This window comes from Polyergus mexicanus, unplaced genomic scaffold (assembly GCF_030449975.1).
Source record: "Polyergus mexicanus isolate NDT 795.1 unplaced genomic scaffold, iyPolMexi1.0 SCAF_7, whole genome shotgun sequence".
In the NCBI taxonomy this organism is placed as follows: domain Eukaryota; kingdom Metazoa; phylum Arthropoda; class Insecta; order Hymenoptera; family Formicidae; genus Polyergus; species Polyergus mexicanus.
Genome location: NW_027223327.1, coordinates 5831232 through 5853826, shown reverse-complemented (window position 1 = coordinate 5853826; position 22595 = coordinate 5831232). Strand labels below are relative to the sequence as shown.

Sequence of the window (22595 nt, the reverse complement as noted above, 5' to 3'; positions counted from 1 at the left end):
AAGCAGTGGTATCAACGCAGAGTACTAGTCATGCGAAATAAGACGTGCAGTCGTATGATAGGGGCAACATATGCATTATCATAGTCTTAAGAAGGAAGTAAAAATCAAGCCCCTTATCTTTTATATCGCGCACTTAGTTAAAATATAACTTGTGCATAAATATCGCCGCTGACGCCTAGAATCCTAGGTTTTCCTATTTTTGGGAGACGCTCTTCTATTATATTTGCAGACAAATCCAATAAAATCATTTGTTACATTCTTCTAATTACTCAACAAAGAAGGTAAGAAAGAGTTCTGACATAATCTAATAATTTTTATTTTTTAGACTTTCCTACGGTTCAACAAAGGACGTGAATGGGAATATAAACAGGAGTCTTTAGTGGTATCAACGCAGAGTACTATTGAAGGGGAGACAACAAAACCACCCACCGTGAACGGGCGGAGGGCAGTTGTAATTTTTAAATTATAAGTGCACTACAAGACAGGCATTTGTAATTACCAAATTGTGAATTATACTATGAGTTACGGACACGCATCAGTCTCGCGAGTTGTCATATAATCTAAGTCCCACACACACGAAGACATCCAACGTTGTAATAAACGCGAGACATAATCTGGTAAGGATTATCAAAACATTGTACTAGAGAAGTCCATTAAACAAACTATATTAGAGAAAATTACAAATACTATTATTTCTACTACAAAACTGGTAAGTATTTCTAGACGTAATTTCCCAAATTTCCCAATTCTAATCCGGCGCAATTTTCGATCCCGAAAATCCCACGCTTCACCCAAAGTATAACAAAATGTTGCATCACGTTTCCAATGCGTTGCCGCAAATTTATGAACCCGCCGAGGAATTGTGCGCTACCGCGGTGACCGGTGACGAGTAATATGATGCACACGTGCAAAGTATAAAAATAGCTATATTAATATCCAGAATGGAGAATTCAGGACGATCGATTATATTTTTGGAGATCATACTCTATAAGTAATGTTGCAAATGGTAAAGAATGTGGAAGCTCGTACTTCCAAAGACAGTGCATTTCGATATCATCAAGAAGACATAACATGCCTCAAACCGGTCACTTTTTCGAGAAAAAGTATCAGTGTGTTGCCATGCAATATTTTTGAAGAACAGTTAGATTCACTCACACTCACTCACTTCCGAGCCGCACTTCACCGATGTTCCTCGCGGAAATGTATTTCGACGTTTTATATCGGATTGATAAAGTCCTTGATACCGAGAACCTTGAGAAAACCGGGAGATTGTTCACTAGATCCGATCCTAGTAGCAAAACCGAATTCTGAGAGCTTTTGTAGACTTTTCTAAAGGCGACGTGCGTTACGAAAGACCGGTACTCACAGAATGATCGAGAATCACCACCGGAAGGGTCGATATCGACGCAGGAACGCGGATAAGGTCCTGAGAGCGTGCTTGTGATTGGGTAATCGCATGACGCGATGCCGGTTAGATTGATAGGACAGGCTTTGGGATTGGGTTAAGGTTACGTACAAGAGAGAAAAGGAAGAGAGAGAGAACACTAAAGAGAAGGACCAGAGTGAGTGGGATGATGTTGAGGAGATTGCGCAAAAGTCGCGAGATTTTCTGAACAAAATGAATAAAACGATAGAAAAAATACATATTAAGACTTGAAAACATATAATGCTCACTTTCTCCCTTAGAATTTCCTATTGCATTTAGTGCTGTCGAAGACAAAGATATAATCACGCTAACAATAAGTCAATATGTTTTCTTTACGCTCTTTTCTCTCGCGATGTGAATGTGAGTGAGAGACTGCACCCTATCGTGAAGTCATGGGTTCGTAAAGTTTTGTGTTAGCGTTTTGGCGTCCCAACTGCAGAGAGATAGAAGTCTTTGCTAATTTGGTTCCTTTGGATTATAGCACTTGTCTTTATCACGTCTATCATGTTGGAAATTGTTCTCTTTATCTCTGGCCTTATCTCTGGAAGTTTCGATCGCTCTTCAACGCAAGAACCGAGATTTTTAAAACTTAAAATGATAATATATGAATACTGAGAGTGATCGACATTGATACGGTCTCTCCGGGCAAAAGAAATATGTTGTGCATCCGCCTCCCTTCCTCCTCACATAATCGCGAAACATATGTTGAGCGATTGCGCTAAACAAAAATTGCGATAATTATAAAAAAATAAAATTGCAAAATACTATGCCAAAATCTCCAGATAGACAGCTTAATTAAAATTATTTTCCGGCAATTATCATAATTCTGATGATTTTATTTTATGTAATATCAAGAGCTTTAACACTAAAATAAGCACCAACAAGAAAAGATCATCGAGTGACTTGTTGCTATAAGCCTCGTTACGGCTCAAAGATGCCAGACAAAGTAGAGGAATTGTATCGTCAATCACCGGCGATTTTCAAAAAACAAGAATCGAGTGATTCGCTCTCGATAGCTAAATATTTAAACATATTAGATCAGCCCGTTATAGCGTGATCAGAACTCGCGCGCGCGTTGCGTGGCATCAGGGATTGTAAGCAGATCCTCGAGCGAGAAGCCCAGACTACACAGGAAGCACCCTTCGTGCTATACCTCAGTGATCAATAGCAGGTTTTGACAACATCATCAGCATAAAATCATTCTAATTAAGACGAGCCGTCTGGACATCAATAAAGGACATTAAAATTGTGGATCGTATTATTGGGGGCGCTTACAATCTCACTACAGCCTTGAGCGAATAATCTTGAGCAAGTTTTCAATATGGCGACGATAAGACGTATGATATTGTTAGAAAAATATACAGGGTGTCCCGCAACATGATGTCCGCACTGAAACTGTATTCTTTTTGTCATTTTAAGTTAAAAAGTCTTAATACGCATATGCCCTAAAGTCGATTGTTTCAAAGTTATAGCGAAAAAACAAATTGCATAAAATAAGAACAATATTATTGATTAAAGATAATATTATTTATTGACAATTAAACAATAACTAAACGATAATTAAACAATAATTTACTTTATATATAGTTGTTGCTTCCTTCCGTCGACTCATCCTTCCCCGAGTCTGGACGTAACAATATCATTTATCGTGGAATTTTATGCCTTAATTTGTGTGACATTTGCGGGTGATAATAAGGACTGTAGTAAAAACAATAATACTTTTAATGATATTCGCTGTGAAATTGTAAAGTGAGTCTCGTGACGTGTTGCGCCGTTCTTATTTGTCCGTTATACCGAATTCATAAGTAGCTAACTATTTTCAATTATAACTCAAAAACTAAGCTTCGAATACAATTTTGTAAAAAAAAGATCGTCTCAGAATTTGCTCAAGAATGACATTTCAAGGACATCAGGTTGTTTTGAATCACCTTGTAGTGGGTGCCAGCGGGCCACTCACTACATAAGTCATTATATGAGAGACTCATGCGCAATGTGAGTGTCGAGTATGAGGATTTGTTTTATGTTATAGAATCAGCCTTTTTTTTATTCTTCTTCCGTTCACTGCCAAGCCGCATGAACGGTTTTCGTACACCAATGTTAAATAGATTGGAAGAGTCTTAGCTGTAGCGGAAGAGTTTCCTGGCAACCGGAGGCAGTATCAAAGTTCATAGCATAGAATCTGATTTCAGAAGATTAAAGAAGATCAAAGATTTTAACACACCCATCTTGATTTGACTAAAGCACTACAAATCAGCAAAGGTATGAAATATTGTTTGATTATAATTGGCAGATTTCTGAGATGGCCAGAAGCTATATTATATCAAAAAATTTTAGGGTGAACTATAACATTACTTTATCCACATTAAATATCAAGATATAAAGCATCGCTTATGATCATTACAGATCAAGAATCTTAATTTAAAAATGCTCTTTTTAATACTCAAACCAATACAATAGGCTGCAGGAAAAGCCACACAACAGTATATTTATCTAGTCTTGAATGGGTTATTCGAGTGCTGGCATAGTACTCAAAGCAGCACTCTTGTGGCACTGTAATTCAAATTGTGTTTAATACTTCCATTTTTTTAGATGTATTTGTTAAAAAGAAGATATTAAAGAATCGCTCACGAAATTATTATATGGCGTTACTCTGCGTATTTTTTTCAAGGAAGAAAGACGTATCTACAAGATCTAAAAGAACTTTATAAAGAGACACAAGGAGCGTATAAGGAAAATTTGCCGTTAGCACAACTTTTTTAATAGAGCCTTTGTCACAGTATCTATACAAATATTTGCATGCCTAGATACGAGAAGATGTCTTCGAAAGAGCTTTACAATCACCATACTCGGATTTATATAAAATAGCAGCATGGATTAATAATTATTTGTTTACAGTTAATATTAATAAGAAGGCAATCAATACATCATCACAAAATGTCTCAAATCAGTTGTCTTGTCAAAGAAGAGATAAGGTTCACGGAGTAGAAAGACGTATTCATAACTTTGATAAAAGTGTAATTTACAATGCAAAAAATTATTAAAAGAGTGCGCGTAGTGATTGCCAATAGCTTGCGTACATGCTAGACATCCACTATAATTAACCAACTTCAACATATGCTGAACATATTATAGTCAATACGCATATAGCATTTTTATATCTAATAACGCAAGATTAAAAAAATGTTGTAGTGTAACGCCAAAGATCAAAATCAATATCCTGTCATTATATTTTCGTTTATTATATCCTACAGAAATACATGTTATAATTTGATCTGTTTCTACATTATTTTTACAGATAAGATATTATGATAGATTAGCCCTTCTGTATATAGAGATGATCAATACATTTGTAGATCATTACTTAACGATACTCAATCTTCAAAAAATTGTTAATGTTCAGAAAATATCGCAACTTTTGCGCAATCTCCTCAACCTCGTCTCACTCACTCTAGTCCTTCTCTTTAGAGTTCTTTCTCTCTTCCTTTTCTCTCTTGTACGCGACCTCAACCCAATCCCGATGCCGGTCTTATCAATCCAATCAGCATCGCGCCATGCTATCAGCCAATCATAATCAAGCTCTCAAGACCTTTTCCGCGCTCCTGCGTCGATATCCTCCCTTCCGATGATCCTCGATCATTCCGTGAGTAACGGTCTTTCATAGCGCACGCTGTCTTTGGAAAAATCTACGAAGCTCTCGGGATTTGGTTTGCGACTCGGATCGGATCTAGAAATCAATCTCACGGTGTTCTCAAGGATCTTAGTGAACATAAGGACATTATCAACCGGAAATCAATCATCGAAGTAAGTGTAAGTGTGAATATTCGCGAGGTGCGGCTCGGACCAACGTACGTGCGCGTGGACTCTAAACGTTCTTCCCGTCACCCTCCGAAACCAGAAACTCCTCGGGTACTTTATCAAACAGTTAAGTTATTTGTGAATGTGACTAATTGTCATAAGACATTCGTTCCCATAGATAGTTTTCATTAATTAATATGTAAAAATTAATATTGTTTTGTTTAAAAAAAATAAAATTTTACAGTTTTTTGCTCTAAAATTACAAGTAAAAAAATTGAAACGATTTTATTTGCATAGTATTCTACACAATTGCCGTAACTCATAATGGTAAAGATTAAATATTATAGAGATCAATATTATAATAATACATAATAAATAAAAGAAAACAGTTCGTGATCAAGTTCTTAAAAAACTGACCAAGCGTTCAGAAAATAAATATCAAAAGAGTTGAATTATTGTAATATATCAACACATGTGTAAACCAAAAAATAGAATACAATTCGCGGTCGAATTGTGTTGCGATCAGGATCTCTGAATCTCTTCCCTAAAGTCTAATAATATTGTATAAATCGATAGCGATAACATCAGTTGATAGCTTCTGACCTTTAGTAATCGTGTACGTCACGAAACACATACGTCAGAAAAATCTCTGTGCTATCTTTGTTTAAATACATTTTGTGAACAAACTTTACACAAACTAGTCTTTTATTTAGTGCATAGATTCTAAATATAAACAAATATAAACAAATTTAAATATAAACAAATTCCTTAAAAACCTTAATATAATCGTATTGAAAACATTAAGTATAATTCAAATGTTGCGCAACAGATAGTAATTTTATAGTACGTCGTGGAAAAAATTAGTTCAAAGAAAATGATTAATAAGGCAATGTGTATCTTACATTTTTTATTAGTTTCATTCCTTATGACCAAGGTATCTGCACACAATGATAAGCAAGGAGTATATAGTGGTTCGTCAGTAAATCCCTTCCATCTTGGAGTACCCAATAAACGACCTTGGTAATTGTATAATGACATAGTACTAAACTCCACAATTAGAAAATGCCTAGAAAAGTGTATGTAATTAATAATAAGATAATATATCTATATGTAATAGTGTAATTATCAATTGCATTATTTAATAATATAATATAATATATCTATAAGAATATTATTTATGTGTAATATAATATATTGTTATAACCTAAAACTATTATTAGTAATAGATATTATAAGGCGAATGAGAAGTATCGGTGGTGTAGAATCTGAATAGCTCAGAGGTAAGAGCAGTTGCCCGGCAAGCGAAAGACTCGGGTTCGATTCCCGATTCAGTGATTTTGCCCCGATATTTTTCTCGCCTTCGTCTCTCCAGGGGGTAAAGAGGGGTTATTATAAATGTCGAATTGAGAATATTTTCAAAAATTTTGGTATAATACCAAGTAAATTTCGTGCCCTGTGCACATATTTAGTTTCATAGAAAACTTATTTTTCTACTACCATCCGCGTTCTGGCTCTTACTAGCCCGCGATTATTTGAAATTAGTGATTTCACACGAGAGCCTAATTTCTTAAATTTGTAAATATTTAGATTAACCTACCCAATTCCAATGACTTTGACCTTGACATATGGTATCAAGGTCACTGTCCTGAGTAATATTCAAGAGGTTTTAGTTGTCGCTCGTTGTTTATTAAAAAGTTATTAACAAAATAAATTTAACGAATGGAACATAATTCTCCGTGATACCGTGTACATGACATAAATTTTAGTTTTAAATAATAAATAGGTTTGGGTTAGGTTATACCTTCCGGAAATTTAGCCCTCCCGTAAGGAGGGCGGAACCCGCTGCATCCACGCATATACTTTACAACGCAAAACTAGGTCCACCCCATAATTGTGTGGATAGGATAGTGAAACCTATGTAGAACTGTAACAATGCACCTCCCATTGTTACCTAGCAGTTGACCCGCCAGAAGTCTGCCGCGCGGCGAACATCGGCCGGGCAGTGGCAGAGGCGCTTAGCGCCCTTTTTTAATACGTCCACAATAACCGAACGATATCGGAGATGCCGTACAGCCGTTATACGGCTGCCGTTACGGCCCGAATTCCGAATATCGCCAAGCGCCTCCGAAAAGTACCAAGCGCTCCAATACCGAAACGCCGCGTCGTTTTCCGCCGCGGGGTAACGGCGCGCACTGTTAATTACCCAGACAGTACAAAACATCCTCAGGATCATCCTGAATATGTCCAGGACGGTTCAGGACATTTGTAGGATGTTTTAAGATATTATTATAAATATATTTATAAAAATTTAATATGCATACATAATTATTTTTAGTTGTGTCGGCTATTTAATATAATTTAGAAATCTCAAGTATTATAATAAGTATTAATGTCCTATAAATGTCCAGTGGATAACCCCTGGATGTTCGTAGGATATATCTGCCCTGTCCATTATATTGGATGTCTTTTGGATTTCCAGAGGATATATACATGTGCAATTAATTGTTAACATTAATTTCGTTTAATATTAATAATTGAATTTGATGCGCACATTTTCATATATCCAAAATTATTATTTATTTAATATTTCATGAGAAATGTTACTGTTCGCAACATTCCAAAAACTTTACAAACAATAGTATTCAACCGCTAGTTCGTTTGTTTACCGCTATGCGACACGCGAACTCGTATTTGAGATTTGGTCATGAGAATTATATAAAGCTTGCAAAGAGCAACTGACAGGAAATTACAAATGTAATTATTTTCTATCAGTTCAATTTCTGATGCAATCCCAACATAGGGAATTCAGATATTGGATTGTTTAGAAAATATTACATAACTCAAACCCGGGAGCCAAACCTAAAATATTCATGTACAGCACAAAAGCCTCAAATATTAAAGAACGGTGAACTATTTTTAATAGATTTTTAATATTGGCAGTAAATAACAAAACATAATTTTAATTTATATTTAAATTTTAAAATTTGCTCCTTGAAACATACGAAAAAATATCCCTAACATATCCTATAAAAATCTTTAGGATGTTTCACAGGATCTCCCTGGATTCTCCAGAGGTTGATATATGGCTATCATTTACTCTTCCTCAGGACATCCAGAGGAGATCTGAGGATTACAATGGGATATCTTGAGGATATCCTACATATATGTCCTGGATGCCCTTTAGACGTCCTAAGGACATCCTTGTGCTGTCTGGGTAACGATCCCGAAAACAATGCGTCGTTACCCCCACCAGAATAAGCAATGCGGTTATATAAAAACACATTGACATCTCTTAAGGGGATCCAACAGTGACGAGCGAACTCCGACGGGTTAGCGCCCTCATCTAAGCGTAACTAAAATTATCGATAATACCGACCGAAATGATCGATAATATCAATAATTTTAGTTCCGCTGTTACCGATAATATTTCTGCATGTTTTATGCATATTTGAAAGAGAATTGTGTTCAATATGATGAAATCGGACAACATCGTGTATTTCTACTGCTCTATTGCCTCGCACGCATATCTAAACGTATCTAAGCGTATAGATAACAGTATAACATAGACACGTGTCTGCCTTTATTGCATATTTGAACACAATTGCACACATTACTTATATGGACTTATATATATATATATATATGTGCGTGTGTGTGTGTGCCTTTCCATACATCTTTCCAAGAGGAATAATATTTGGCCATGTGTGTGTGTGTGTGTGTGCATGTATTGTTATATATATATATATATATATATATATATATATATATATATATATATATATATATGTGCCTTATATATATATATATATATATATATATATATATACATACATACATACATACATACATACATACAATGGCACAATACATATATATGTATTATAATATATAATAACGGTTATATTGCTAATCTTACATAACTATTAAATTGCATCCGATTCAAAATATTGTAAAGCAACCAGCACACGTAAATTGCCTCTGGAATATTTTTTACAATAACCAGCACACGTAAATCGCCTCTGGAATATTTTTTACAATAACCAGCACACGTAAATCGCCTCTGGAATATTTTTTACAATAACCAGCACACGTAAATCGCCTCTGGAATATTTTTTACAATAACCAGCACACGTAAATCGCCTCTGGAATATTTTTTACAATAACCAGCACACGTAAATCGCCTCTGGGATATTTTTTACAATAACCAGCACACGTAAATCGCCTCTGGAATATTTTTTACAATAACCAGCACACGTAAATCGCCTCTGGAATATTTTTTACAATAACCAGCACACGTAAATCGCCTCTGGAATATTTTTTACAATAACCAGCACACGTAAATCGCCTCTGGAATATTTTTTACAATAACCAGCACACGTAAATCGCCTCTGGAATATTTTTTACAATAACCAGCACACGTAAATCGCCTCTGGGATATATTTTTAACCAGAACGCTCATGCAAACCGCATCTGGTATGAAATATTTACAACCAATTCACGAAAAGATCGCTTCTGGGATCAAATATTTCAACAATATTTAGAGCGCACATGCAAACCGCATCTAGTATGAAATATTTACAACCAGTTCACGAAAAGATCGCTTCTGGGATCAAATATTTCGGCAATATTTAGAGCGCACATGCAAACCGCATCTGGTATGAAATATTTACAACCAGTTCACGAAAAGATCGCTTCTGGGATCAAATATTTCGGCAATATTTAGAGCGCACATGCAAACCGCATCTGGTATGAAATATTTACAACCAGTTCACGAAAAGATCGCTTCTGGGATCAAATATTTCGGCAATATTTAGAGCGCACATGCAAACCGCATCTGGTATGAAATATTTACAACCAGTTCACGAAAAGATCGCATATAGATAATATATAACACACATAGTATGCTCGGATCAGAAAGAGACGGACAGAGAAGAATGGGCAAAGAGAAAGAGGATATGAGTGTAAGTGAGCAAGTGTCTATATAAGTGCCAAAAGTAAGAAAAGAAAGGAAATAGTTGGATCTTTCTCCGTAGCAATACTTTATGCTCACTAATATTTAGCGACTGATGTGAATTATTAATCGATATATCGTTGTACAGCCATTCCCTCGCTTACTCATTCCTATTCTCTCTCTCTCTCTCTCTCTTTCTTTTTTTTGCCCATGTCTGTCTATTTCTTTATAACAAAAATACTATATGAGTACTAAATACTATGTGCATCATATACATATAATGTGTATGTTCATGTATTGTAGTAATTCTAAATTCTATTTAAAGATTAATTTTATGTTACAATTTTTTTATACAAAGGTCTTTATGTTGTTTTCTATTTAGGAATTGCTTTAAAGATATAATCAAAAAATAAAAAAAGAAACTTGAAATATTACATTTTTATATAATATTACATTATCATACTTATATTTTTGTGTAAACTGCACGGAAAAAAAATTCAATTATATCTAGCGACATATTAGTATATAGTATACATTAAAACAATTCCTTCTAGAATTATGGTATATAAATATACTAACCTTTTGACCCTTATTCTTTTTAAAGAAAGTCTGCGGGCAAAGCGAGGCAAGCGTTTTTCATTACATTTTCGCCCTATTATATGAACACACTATGACTACACAAACACAACACTCGTTTTTTAAATTCGACGCGTTATAACGCGTTATAACGGTTGAGCACACTTTTGCGGTTATCTCTCGTTACGCGTATGTACACAACACGCGCGACTGAGACTGAGACTGAGTACTGCCGCGCACTGATATTACCGCATGTGCCTGGCTGTGTGCGTGTGAATAGTACAGTCGCCTTATTCCCCGATACGTACATACATACTTAGATACATGCATGCTACAAATATCGCGTAATAATAAAAACAAATGCGCATCTTTATAAACGAATATTCTGTAACCGAATAAAAAGTTATTTTCATATTGATTAAAATTAATTTGATACATAAAAACATTATTTATTAATATTTTACGACATGTCATTTTAATCACAATAATGTAATTAATGCATTTAAATTATTTTCGGATATATAAAATGCGAAATACAGACATTTGATTTTCTATAGTAACATGACATATATATACAGGGTGTCCGGCGTCAACCGCATCACCGGTCATGTGCAGGTAGAGCAGGTGAAACCGAGAAGAAAAGTCCTGTACCAATTTTTTATATAATACTTAATAAAAGAGTTATTATTGAGTAAAGTCTGGCCAATCAGCGCCGATCTTTAGCCGGGCGCATGTCGGTGAACCGCGCGCTTGATAGTGTACGCCGCTGCACACTTCATAGCGCGCGGCTCACTGACGTGCGCCCGGCTAAAGGTCGGCGCTGATTGGCCAGACTTTACTCAATAATAACTCTTTTATTAAGTGTTATAGAAAAAAAAGGTAAACGACTTTTCTTCTCGATTTCATCTGCTCTACCTGCACATGACCGGTGATGCGATTGACGCCGGACACCCTGTATATATATATAAATTTTATAATAATTTATATATATTAATCTAACGTGAAAGATTATAGATAAAGGGAGCCTCACGAGCGAGACTTCGGAACTCTTCGATATTTGTCGTCTCGCTTGCTCCTTCATTCTTTCTCTCTATTGCTTTTGTCGACTCTCCAGCATCGCGCGGGGATCTTTCCTTATATAAACATCTTATAAAATAAAAACTGAAACTTTCATATTGTATTTTATTAGTATAAAAATAATTATAATGGATTAATGAGATTCTTGCAATTAAAATAACACCAAATATGACATAAATCGGATAATTTTAAATGAAATAAGTAATCATAATTTTAATAACATAATTGATTAAAAATAATCCGATTTATGTCATGTTTCGTGTCATTTTAATCGCAAGAATCTCATTAATCCATTATAATTATTTTTATACAGATAAAATGGAAAATACAAGTTTCATTTTTTATTTAGAAGATGTTTATATTTTGTAGATAAGGAAAGATCCCCGACGCTGAAGAGTCGACAAAAGCGAGAGCGAGAAAGAATGAAGGAGTAAGTGAGATGACAAACATGAAAGAGTTCCGAAGCCTCGCTCGCGTGACTCCTTTTATCTGTAATCTTTCACGTATATATGTCATCTTATTATAGAAAATAAAACTTTTGTATTTCGCATTTTATATATCTGAAAATAATTGTAATGGATTAATTACATTTTTGCGATTAAAATGACACCAAATACGATATAAATCCGATTATTTTAAATGAAATAAGTAATCATAATTTTAATAACATAATTGATTAAAAATTATCCGATTTATGTCATGTTTAGTATTATTTTAATCGCAAGAATCTCATTAATCTATTAGAATTATTTTGATATCGATAAAATACGAAAAACAGAAATTTTACGAACGATATGTAACCCGAGATATTATAGATAAAGAGAGCCTCGCGAACGAGACTTCGGAACTCTTTGATGTTTGTCATCTCGCTTACTCCTCGTTCTTTATTGTATTCTTTCATCCCCATTATTATATTCTTTTATTTCTTCGACTTTTATTCTTTCTATATTCTCGTCTTCCTACATAATAATACATTAATTTATTCGTCTTTATTTTATACAACATAAATGAGATATTGTGTATGTCATAAATAGACAAAGTATTTAATTATGTGTATTTTTGTATGTACATGTGTTGTATTTAACTATAGTTAAATAGAAAAAGAAAATAACTTGTGTATCTCATTTATGATGTATCAAATAAACATAAATAAATAAATTTATTTATTTTCATGTAGGGAGACGAGAATAGAAAGAATAAAAATTGAGCAAATAAAAAAATATAATAATGAGAATAAAAGAATACAATATACAATAATGAACGAGCAGAAGGAAAGAGAGAGAGAGAGAGAGAGAGAGAGAGAGAAGCGCGAGTGAACGCGTAAGTGAATATGCGAGGAGCATGAAGCTAAGCGATACGTTGTACATAGCAAGCGAGCGATTAGAAAGAGACAGAGCGTATGATCGAGAGAAAAAAGATACTGCAATAATGTTAGTGCGTACATGTATATTACTCTACACGCATGAAAGAGACAAAGGTAGTACGATTATGTCTGTCCTTGTCGTGTAAGATTACAGCTCCGTCTATCGCGACATCACGCAACTAATCTACTGCTCTGTTTTACTCTTGAGCCTCCATCTCGCACACACACATATGCACGAAAATTTTATTTTGCAAAATCTTTTTTATAAAGCTTCTAAACTCACTTCTCTAAGTTCACTTATACTCTTTGATGAAATGCCGAGTGCGGAGTTTACTGATTAGGCACGTGTAGATTACACATTTGTTATATTAAGTAAATGTTGACGCAGAAGCCGATAACAAAACTGTAATTTTCTCATTTTTTTTAACTTTTCATATGAAATGTTAAACTCCGCACTCCGTAATTATGTGTACCTTAATTGTGGAAAAGGATTTGTTGATATCTATAATCAACAAAAAGATTTTTCAAAATAAAGAATATTCGCGTTCTGTCGGTAATATTGGATCCCCTTAAATTTCAAAATAAAAGGACATGAGCACATTTGCGACCGCTAATGAGGGTAATGGATGTCATATATATGTGTAATAATCAAACCTAGAAGTATGATTGATCTTGCGCCGGGCGCCTTATCTGTTAATTTATTGAGTGGCTGAGGAGACACAAGTTAAGTGTCGAAACGTCCCACATTTTTTATGTAATTAAGTAAATAAAAAACTAAATTGTTCATTCATACTGCTCGTAAAGATCCTATTTATTTATATTTTTTGTTAAGTTTTAATGAGCCTACTTTTAAGTGTAATTTTTTTTATAATATTATGTTTATTATTATTATGTTGTAAAATTAAAGGTAACACTAAAATGAAAAATATATATGTTAATTATATATATATATATATATAACACAGTGCTTCTGAGATATTTGAGTGGGTCCTTTAAAATGGGACCCTGTATATATATATATATATATATATATACAGGGTGTCCCATTTTGAAGGACCCACTCAAATATCTTAGAAACACTGTGTTAAATTGAAAAATGTTTCAAACAAAAGTTGTGTGGCTTCAAGGAGGCCATAAAATGGTGACAATGATTTGACCTTGGAAAATCATTTGAAGGTCATGTGAAGGTCAACTTTAAAATCTTAAATAGAAACCCCCATTTTCTATTTAGTATTCTTGTAGCTGACATTGAGAGTTTTCCAAAACACTATAATTAAATGTTTTTCCATTAAGTACTTTTCGAGTTATAAGGCTTAAAAGTTACAGTACCGCCTGCATTAGCATTACCCAAGATGATCGGAGATGGTTGATCCAACCAATGAAGGCAAGATCGGTGATTGATCCAACCAATGAAGGCAAGATCGGTTGACCCAGCGTGTGCTGCGCCGTGTCCCTGTCCTCCTCGCAGTGGTGGCACCTCGCGGTGCGCTCCTTCCTTATCTTACACAGGTATTCGCCGAAACACCCATGTCCGGCGAACACCTGCGTAAGGTGAAACGATATCCTGCCTTGAGACCTATCCACTCACTTGTCTAACACCGGTCTCATGGCCCCGACGACTTTTCTTCCCGAGTTTGTTGGGGGACGTCACGTGTCCTGAACTAATAATCCTATTCAAGTAGCCTGTTGCGGATACGGAATCTTATCTTAAGTATAACTTATCTCTCACTTGTTCCCAAGTTCGAGACGTTCTCAGACATTACTGGATTTTTTCAATCGTAAAATCGGAATTCGGAAAAAATGCCTGATTACTCGCCTAACGAGATTGTCGATATTCTCTTGATCCTAGGAGAATGTCGGCGCAATTACAGAAGAGCAGCAGCATTGTATTGTAGAAGACGCCAACACCCGGATCATTCTAGGATACGCAAAATTAAAATTAGGATTCGGAGAGGATACCTTCGTCGCCAACGAAGAAGATACGACAACAACGATCACGTAATTAATCCTTGTTTTTTGGCAATTGTGGCAATGGTGCATGTAAACCCACATGTAAGTTTGCGTGAAATCCAACGTACGCTGGGTATTCCGAAATCGACTGCTGATAGATATCTAAGAGCCGTGAGGTATCATTTTTACATAACTCTTAACTAAGCCTTAACTGAGCAGGATCACAGAGATCGGCTATTGTTTTGTCAGTGGGCATCACAACAAATCCGAAACGACGGCGAATTTTTCAATTATGTACTTTTCAGTGATGAAGCTACTTTCCACAGTACTGTAATATTGAATAGACATAATTGTCATTATTGGGCTCCAGTTAATCCCCATTGGATGGGGCAGATTGATAACCAGCATCGTTGGAGCCTAACTGTCTGGTGCGGAATTATTAATGGCTATTTAATTGGTCCTTATTTTTTTGATGCCATGATTAATGGTGAGATTTATTTACAGTTGCTGAGGGACGATCTTCCGAGTTTACTTCAAGATGTTGACATCGATACGAGGAGGAGAATGTGATTGCAACAAGATGGCACAGATCCTCATTTTGCCAATATAGTCAACAATTTTCTTAATATCTTTCCTAATCAATGGATTGGTAGAGGCGGTCCAGTGAAATGGCCAGCAAGATCGCCTGATCTAACATCCCTTGATTTTTATTTGTGGGGCTACCTCAAAGATGTAGTCTACCGGTATGCACCGACGACAAAAGATGACATGAAGGAGAGAATCCGAGCTGCGTGCAATATTCCACGTAATGTACTCTTGCGTACTGTTAGACATTTTGAACGCCGTATTCAGTACTGCCAACAAGTCAATGGTGCGACCTTCGAACACCTACTTAATTGAAGTATTACTGTAGCCAGATAATCAACATCAGCCTTTTTTAAAGCTACATGATGTTTTCTTCGATGAATTTCGTAATGCAGCCTGCACACTCTTGGTTCTTACTTATTATTTTTGAATCTAAATATTTACACTCAACCTTCATTGGCCGGATCAGCCACTGATCTTGTCTTCATTGGTTGGATCAACCAGCGATCTTGCCTTCATTGGTTGGATCAACCACCGATCTTGCCTTCATTGGTTGGATCAACCATCGATCTTTCCTTCATTGGTTGGATCAACCATCGATCTTGCCTTCATTGGTTGGATCAACCACCGATCTTGCCTTCATTGGTTGGATCAACCATCGATCTTGCCTTCATTGATTGGATCAACCACCGATCTTGCCTTCATTGGTTGGATCAACCACCGATCTTGCCTTCATTGGTTGGATCAACCATCGATCTTGCCTTCATTGGCGGAATCGTTCTCCGATCATCTTGGGTAATGCTAATGCCGGCGGTACTGTAACTTTTAAGCCTTATAACTCGAAAAGTACTTAATGGAAAAACATTCAATTAAGTGTTTTGGAAAACTCTCCATGTCAGCTACAAGAATACTAAATAAAAAATGGGGGTTTCTATTTAAGATTTTAAAGTTGACCTTCACATGACCTTCAAATGATTTTCCAAGGTCAAATCATTGTCACCATCTTATGGCCCCCCTGAAGCCACACAACTTTTGTTTGAAACATTTTTCGATTTAACACAGTGTTTCTGAGATGATTTGAGTGGGTCCTTTAAAATGGGACACCCTGTAGAATTAACATATATATTTTTTATTTTAATGTTACCTTTAACTTTACAACATAATAATAATAAACATAATATTATGACTTATTATAACTCTGTAAATAGTAAACAGCGCGCGAAACTATACATACTAAAGCCCCATATGATTTACAGCTAATATCGTCCCTGAGTTCGAGTATCTTACGTCTCCGCGAGCAGCCTAGATATTATTAAACAAAAGGAGTGGGGATGGCAGCAACCAAGATTCAAAAAGTGCAAACCGGCCGCAGGCCTGATCTAAATATTCATCAAAATAACTTATAAAAAAATATAAAATCCCTAAAAAATCACAAATCAACATTAAATATAAAATCAATAGTTAACTAGTCAAGTACTTAGAAGCAATTCAATTTGTGAGGATTTGTAATTTGAAATATTTGCCATAAAATCAATCTTGCATTTATAGAAATATTATAGATTTTCACGAGAAAATTAAAATGCATTTTATTTTTATTAAAAAATTATATTATTCTTCCCCCAAATAAATATTTTGTATAATACATAAAATAGCATTATTATGTTGCTGATTTTCTTACAAATAGTGAATCATAAAACTAATATTTAACCCTTATTGTTATAACATCGATCAATTTCGAATTTAAAAGTGCCCCGTGCCAAACTGATCTACTAATTTTGAAATTAATCATAAACTTTACCAGATAGGCTCGGAACGAAAAGGATTAAGATTAAAATGACATAAAAACTTGGGATGCCAGGGTCGTATTATAAATTGTAACGTTCCGCTTTCTCGAGACGGGCTAGGACAGTTCGGTCGGGATCCAGGGCTCGTGAAAGGGATATCAAGATACGAACACGAAGTTATATATATATTTGTAATAAAAAAGATTTATTGTCTTTTAAGAGGTGTGTATGGTGTACAACGAGTGTGTGAATGTATAAGATATGTGTGAGATCTATGAAATATACGGAGGTGCGCGTGTACACGTTGAATGTAAGCATGTATGCATGTACTATGCAAGTATGTAAGCGCGTGAATCTATACCGGTGGATGGTTAATTCGGATGCGGACGATACTGCATACAATGCAGCGCTGTCACCTTCCTGCCTTTTTTTGCGATCCGAACTATCGATTATCACGCGGTGCGGATTCGGCAAGAGCTGCTAGCTGTCGGGTCCGTGCAGGCGGTAATTTCGGTAGCTTCTGGTGAACGATCCTTTGATGCGTATTTGCGATGATATCGATTTCCGCGCATCGATCGGTATCGCGGTAGGGATGCGGGTCGTCCCTTGGCGCGGGACATATTGCTCCGTATCTATAGCGAGTTCGGTTTGACGATGGCAGTTGACAGTGAGTCTCTTAATTCGAGCGGATATTAATTCAAGCGGATATTAATAGCGTCGGTTAGCGGGATCGCAATATTGATTTCTTCGGACTCAGGAGTGTTGCGGCTGACAAGTACACCCGTCCGTTGGGGAGAACTCCCCTCCACGTGAATACTGCTGGTACACGTAGATGGTTGGAAATCTGCGAGGTGCCGAGAACGCTCGGAGGGATCGAGTACGCCCAATCCGGCTTTGCTTCTAACGATGATTCGGAAAGATTGCTCGTTTGAGATGCCGCAAACTCTTGGCGAAGGCTGAGTACGCCCAACCCTGTTTTCTCTCTCGAAGGAGCTTTCTAAGGATCTAGGATATTCTCCAGGCGTCTTACTGACTCTGGCGGATCGGAAGATCTGGTCTAGATAAACGAAAGCGCGCTCTATTTATACTGGTTTTTCGGCGTGCGCGTCTGCATAATTCGCCTATTGTTCTAACGGTATTTTCGTCCTAGAACCGGCGCGCGCCTGGATGTTTTCGGTATCAGTTGGTCGGTACCCGAGCGCGTCACCGACTCTTGACGGTGACGCGTTCCTAACAGCGGTTCGATATTTACGCGCTTTGTCTATCGTTTAAGAATGAGCGCTCAGCGCTTCCGCATTTTGCCCGACCGGTGTTCGTCGGGCGGCGGACTTCCGACGGATCGGCGGCCGGGTAATGATGGAGGGTAACAATGGGATGTATCGTTACAAAGTCATATATTTTTATTAATATATTGATAATGATTTTTGCTAATAATCTTTTGCAAAATTTTATTTCAGATCGAACATGCTAAGCTTATTTTTGCGTCCCTGTATTTCATTCCTGTATCGAAAGTATGCCCGTCTCCAAGAGATCGTCTCCAAGCGCGTTGCCGGGGGTTTGTTTAAACCAGGTTGTGAACATCTTATGAGAAGAGCCGTCATCTTAGTCACGATGGATGTTATTCTGTGTGGATTCATTATGTGTATTTACTGTATTCATGATTACGGCGACTGATACCTGATCTGTGTTTTGTGTATAGTTCAATTATGTGTTGATATTAAAATTCATTTTATTCTTTTTTAAATTGGAAATTGGTGATCGATATGATCAGAGTTATTGCAGTAAGGATTAAACAGTTATTGAATATGATTTACTATTTGTAATAAAATCCGCAATATAATAGTATTATTTTATGTATTATACAAAATATTTTATTTATTGGGGGGGGGGGGGATGTTGTTGAAGATACGAAGTAGTTCTATTTGAATTAGCGAGCCGCGATATTTTATTCATCTACTGATTTCTCTGTGACATCATTCTTTTGTCTGTTCTCAATATGGCGGTACGAGTTAATAACATGTAATTGTATAATCTTGCATTAATAAATTATGTTATAATTGTATTTGAATTTATTGCACTGTGCTTTACTTTGATAACAGGTTGGTCCATAATGCGTATAACGTGAGTGTTAAAAATCTAATTGAGATCGCGAGTGAAAAATTCGACAAAAATATGGTTGTGATGTATAACGTGTAGCATATTGTTGCGTCCCTGTGGGTTGTCTGTGACCGTTATTCCTGAATCTGCTGTACCCGTCTCCGGGAGAACGTTGCTAAGGGTTGTTGTTAAACAACGGCGTTCATCTGAAGAGAGATCGGCCATCTTGGAGTCTCGCGACGGATGCCATTCCGGGCGGACGTATTCGAGATTACGATAACCGTTATAGTTCTGTGTTCCTTGTATAATAGTGTTCTGTGTTATTATATTAAAGTTCCTTTCGTTCTTTCAAAGGAGTGTTAATTATTTACTTGCGGTACGCGAGTGTCGGTTGTGTCACGCGGATTCGAGTTATATCGATTTCGATCCGCGGACGCAACATTTTGGGGGCTCGTCCGGGATACAACGGAGTGGATGATTTTCTGGAGAATTGTGTGTTTTTTTCGTCTATAAAAATGGAGATGGAACAGGAAAATTCGCCGACGGCAGGAGTCACGACGAGAAAGAGGAGTCGTCTGACTTCAACGGCGGCTACAACATCGGGACCATCATTGGAAACGGTTACGCTTCAGTCAGCGATGCGTGAGATCCGTGAGCTACGCGAGGAGCGATTACAGCAGCGAACCGATTTTGAGACGCAATTGCGCCAACACGATGAGCAGCGAGCTATATTTGAGGCACAACTGCGCCAACGCGACGAAGCATTACGTGGAATGGAGCAGAGAATTCGTCTGCTGGATGATAACAACCAGCTAAGTCGCTCTATGAACAGAAATTTTATGCCTAATGTTATGCCTAATTTTGAGAGAGACGCGCGTAATTCAATTCATATTAATACGGAATTAGGTTTTAAATTAAAGCCGGATATTTTTGACGGGACTGTCCCGCTAAGGGAGTTCTTCTCACAGTTCGAGTTAATCGCGCGAGCAAATAGGTGGAGTGACGCTGCGAAAAGCGTCGCTCTCGTATCATGTCTTAGAGGAAAGGCGCGTGCGGTATTAGAGTGTGTCATCAATATTGAGAATCTCGATTACGCGGAATTGAAATCCAAATTAGAATTGCGGTTTGGGGAAGGATTTTTGTCACAGTCATATTATTCCCAATTTACAAACAGAAAGCAAAAGTTGGGGGAAGATGAGGCTACCTTGGGCTCTGAAATTGAACGGCTTTCACAGTTAGCATATCCCGAATGTACGCACGAAGTTCGAGATAAAATTGCTTGCGCGCAGTTTGTTACCGCGTTGTCTAATAGATTTGTGAGAAGGACTCTGCAGTTGGAGGGAATCACCTCCTTGAAAATGGCCATACAAAGGGCCATGGCGGTGAAAGTTATACAGGAAAGTGATTTTGAAAGGCGGAATAATAATTTCAATTTTGGCAATAACAATAGTAATAATAAAAATAATTTCGCTAGAAGAAGGAATTTTGATTTCGGGAATAGAAATAATTTTAACAAATTTGACAATAAAAGAAGTTCTGGAAATTCTGGCGATAAAGCTAAAGAAAAGAAACAGGAACAATATAAAAATTTTTACAAGAGTTCTGGCACAAATAATAATAAAACATTTGTAAAAGAATGTTGGCAATGTGGAGGCTCAGGCCATTTTCGAGCGGAGTGTCCATTCCTAAAGAAAGGGGGAAACTGAATTTTGTCGAGCTGTTCGGGGCAGGTTCGACGCGAGAACAAGGAGCCCCAATAGAATTACAGAGTTATTTATGTAATTGTAAAAATATTAGCAATAATATTGGCACTAATAATAAGAAATTGTTTAATTTTAAAGGGTTTATTGATGAACAATTGTGTAATTTTAAAATTGATACGGGTTCGGATGTGTCTCTTATCAGGAGTAATTTTGTTAGAATGCCTAAGCGGCGAATCCCTCTTGATAATTCTTTTCATTTAAAATATCCCACGGGGGAAGAAGTCCCCGTAAAATTCAAGGTAATCGTGATGATTAGCTTGGGAAAATGTTCTGTAGAACTTCCGGTTTTTGTTGCTAATATAGTTGAAGATTGTTTATTAGGAAATGATTTTCTGTCCATGGTTAATTTGGAAAACATTTTTGAGCCAATCTTTGGCAATCCTAGTGTGAAAAAAAAAGAAAAGTTTTTATGTTCACGCATTGAAGATTGTACAAATGAAGTTCCTCCATTTTTGAAAGAACTCTTTCAAAAGGAATCTCAAGATTTTTCAAGTAAACAGAAGGATATTTTTGCTCGATTTTTAGTAGATTTTCAGGATATATTTTCGGAGGAAATAGTGGCTGGAAATTGTAATGGGGAGGCGCATGAAATTAATGTGAACAATTCTAATCCAATTAAACAGGCTCCCCGACGAATTCCGTTACAAATGCGGGAAAAGGTAGATACGATTATTGAAGATATGAGACGTCAAGGAGTAATTGAGGAATCACAAAGTCCATGGGCGTCTCCTGCGGTTTTGGTGAAAAAGAAAGATGGGACGATTAGATTCTGTGTCGACTACAGGAAATTAAACGCCGTGACTAAAAAAGATTCCTATCCAATGCCTCGGATTGATGATATACTTGACCAATTATCCGGAAACTCTTGGTTTTCTTCGTTAGATTTGAAGAGCGGATATTGGCAAGTGAAAATTCGTTCAGAAGATAAAGAGAAGACAGCATTTTCAATTGGAAATGGCTTGTGGCAGTTTACATGTATGCCATTTGGACTCTGCAATGCCCCTGCCACTTTTGAGCGATTAATGGAAAAGGTTTTACGAAAATTATCCAAGATTTGTCTGGTGTATTTAGATGATGTAATTATCTTCGGTAAAAATTTCGAGGAGATGTTGGACCATTTAAGGCAAGTCTTCTTGCGTTTGCGCTCTGCCAATTTAAAATTGAATCCGAAGAAGTGTTCTTTCTTCAAAAGGGAAATTAAATATCTCGGTCATGTTGTCTCTAAAGG

At 36.5% G+C, this 22595-nt stretch overlaps 1 protein-coding gene across 1 annotated transcript in view; it reads right to left on the bottom strand.

Moving 5' to 3' along the window:
* Oseg5 (intraflagellar transport protein Oseg5) overlaps window positions 1-22595 on the bottom strand; it is a 369827-nt gene that overhangs the window by 94095 nt on the left and 253137 nt on the right. The window contains exon 11 of the mRNA XM_070299093.1: window positions 6124-6287. Within this exon, the coding sequence (XP_070155194.1) occupies window positions 6124-6287 (164 nt within the window). The remainder of the gene's footprint in view (window positions 1-6123; window positions 6288-22595) is intronic.